The sequence below is a fragment of the Seriola lalandi genome, unplaced genomic scaffold (assembly GCF_002814215.2).
Source record: "Seriola lalandi dorsalis isolate HSWRI2012SDOR001 ecotype SW California unplaced genomic scaffold, Sedor1 jcf7180002054470, whole genome shotgun sequence".
Lineage (NCBI taxonomy): Eukaryota > Metazoa > Chordata > Actinopteri > Carangiformes > Carangidae > Seriola > Seriola lalandi.
The window spans coordinates 430,888-433,044 of NW_019525023.1; the positions used below are offsets into that span (position 1 = coordinate 430,888).

The 2,157-nt window shown below is 34.6% G+C and overlaps 1 protein-coding gene across 1 annotated transcript in view; it reads right to left on the reverse strand.

Moving 5' to 3' along the window:
• The window catches only part of lmbrd1 (LMBR1 domain containing 1), a 56,239-nt gene continuing 54,082 nt past the window's right edge, over nucleotides 1-2,157 (reverse strand). Inside the window, exons 15-16 of the mRNA XM_023411834.2 lie at nucleotides 1,884-1,975; nucleotides 1-1,501 (exon numbers count right to left, since the gene is read on the reverse strand). Of these exons, the coding sequence (XP_023267602.1) occupies nucleotides 1,391-1,501; nucleotides 1,884-1,975 (203 nt within the window). The 3' untranslated portion in view covers nucleotides 1-1,390. The remainder of the gene's footprint in view (nucleotides 1,502-1,883; nucleotides 1,976-2,157) is intronic.

The following is a 2,157-nucleotide window of genomic DNA, read 5'->3' on the forward strand; positions in this document are numbered from 1 at the left end:
TTTCTTAGGGTGTTTAAAATTGTTTTATTTCTTTAAATACAGGCATCATTCAATATTGTCAACAGCATGTGATGCAGCTTCTGTGATCATCATCTAACCACATTTCCAACTGCTGGCTCCAGTGATTCTCAACAAAAGAAACACAGACTAATATCTCAAAGCAAAAAAGAAAAAAAAAATTAATAGAGATTCAGGGTGATTTCTGTGAGGCTAATTTAGGCTATTTAGGCTGTCATATACAGCAGTGTGCGCCCATCATGGTAAAATACATTCATGAGGCACAAATATTTTGTTTCCAAATTTAAAAAAATGTCATTCTCATATTCATATTATATTCATGTTATCTGTGAATTTGTTAATGATTAATTAATCAACAGTTTGTATTCATTCTGACACAGACTGCTAAATATACTAAATATAACGACTGAAAGAAGCCATTAATAGTTATATGTTATAAGTCTGCTGCTGAAAATGAGAAGTATCCTTAATTAAAAGAAAATGACACCCATATCTTTGATTAATTCTTTTTTTTTCTTCTATTTTAGCAAAAAGCTGTTTAACCTATTTAATAAAAACCAAGAATAACTGAATCCTTGAAAACACTACAGCCACAATTGGTCCTGTACATTTCACACACAGTGCAGGTATACAAGTACAATAACATTTGCTTAAATAATGGTCTGAAACTGCAAAGAACTAGATGCAGGAGGAAAAAGCAGCACATCCACTAGCAATATATGTAACCTCAGAAAAGAACAAGCCAAATAAACTTTGGAAATGTTACTGCTGTCAACACTTATGAATCATTATTTTCATACCGATTAGCTTTTCAGAAAACAAGCAGGCAAAACAGTTCATGTAGACTCAATAGTTGTCAGTATTTTATCTTAAAAGGTATACTAAAGCAAACTATACATATTGTCGTAAAGTAACTGTAAAATGTCTAGAAAGTGCTTAGAGAATGGAAAAAACTCAGTTTATGTCTAAGCTCTGTCCCCAAATAAAGCTTAGACAAGGTTTTGAAGCAGCATATGACCCTGTCTAGGCTGCCACAATAATGTGTCTCCTCCAGTAGAAAAATGACCAATTTGTGTCAGCTTCAAACTGTTGAGAAGTCAATTCTCAAGGTAGGCTTGAGTTGGAGGACACTCCCAGAATCCCAAAGTCATCAATAATATTGAGTGAGAAAGACAGTCTGAGCGCTCTCATTAAGGGGAGATGCGTCAACTGAAAACAAGGCTGGAATCCACACGACACCACTGCAATAACTCCTTAAGACCAATTAATTAAATTATGACAAATTACTGACAGTCATTTGTTTGTTTATGAAACTAGTCCCTTTAACTTAAGGTTGGCATATCTACAAACCTGATCAAGTGAATACTGATTTTCAGTGCACATATTCATCATCACTTATGTCTGAGTCATCGGCCTCCACCTCTCCTTCAATCACAGACTTCTTCCCTCTGCAGCAGGACACCACCAGACCAATGAGGAAAGCCTGAAAATAATAAGCAAAGCACACATTAGACAATATTTCATAAGGATCATTTGATAGAATCAGGATCAGCAGCACCCAGGAAAAAGAGGCTATTAAATATTTCGCAGAGGATATTAGAAGTGTGCACTCTTGGAAAAGTATTTTGCAGCCACCTTTTTTCCTGAATAGAAATGAAATGATGTGGTTCTGCTCTTGCACTCTTCCCTGAAGAAAATACTGAACTAAATTAAATGTTTTATAGATGTTGTTGCTGTAAATGTTTTATTGTTCAAAAGATATAAAATAACTAAATGCAGTGTTTTGATTCACCCAAATTTCTACTATAATGCTCCCTCTACTTAAAATCAAGATCATGACATTTTATTTACCTCCCTGGACTTACCCCAATAAAGGCCCAGTTACCAAAGTAGTAGATGGTACTAAAGAACCAGAACTTGTGGAGGAAGAGATAGGATCTTGTCACTGTGCACTGGTCTGAAAGAGACAGAGAAAACACAAGGAGGTCTTCATAAATCTTACCGTTATAAGTGTATACAAGTTAATGAAAAAATACACATAAAACTAAAGACAAAGAGTATTCAAAAGTAAAGAACTCAATCTATGCAATACCAGGATGTTTACTTCTGTCTGTTGGTTTCACAGTCATTTTTACTTGT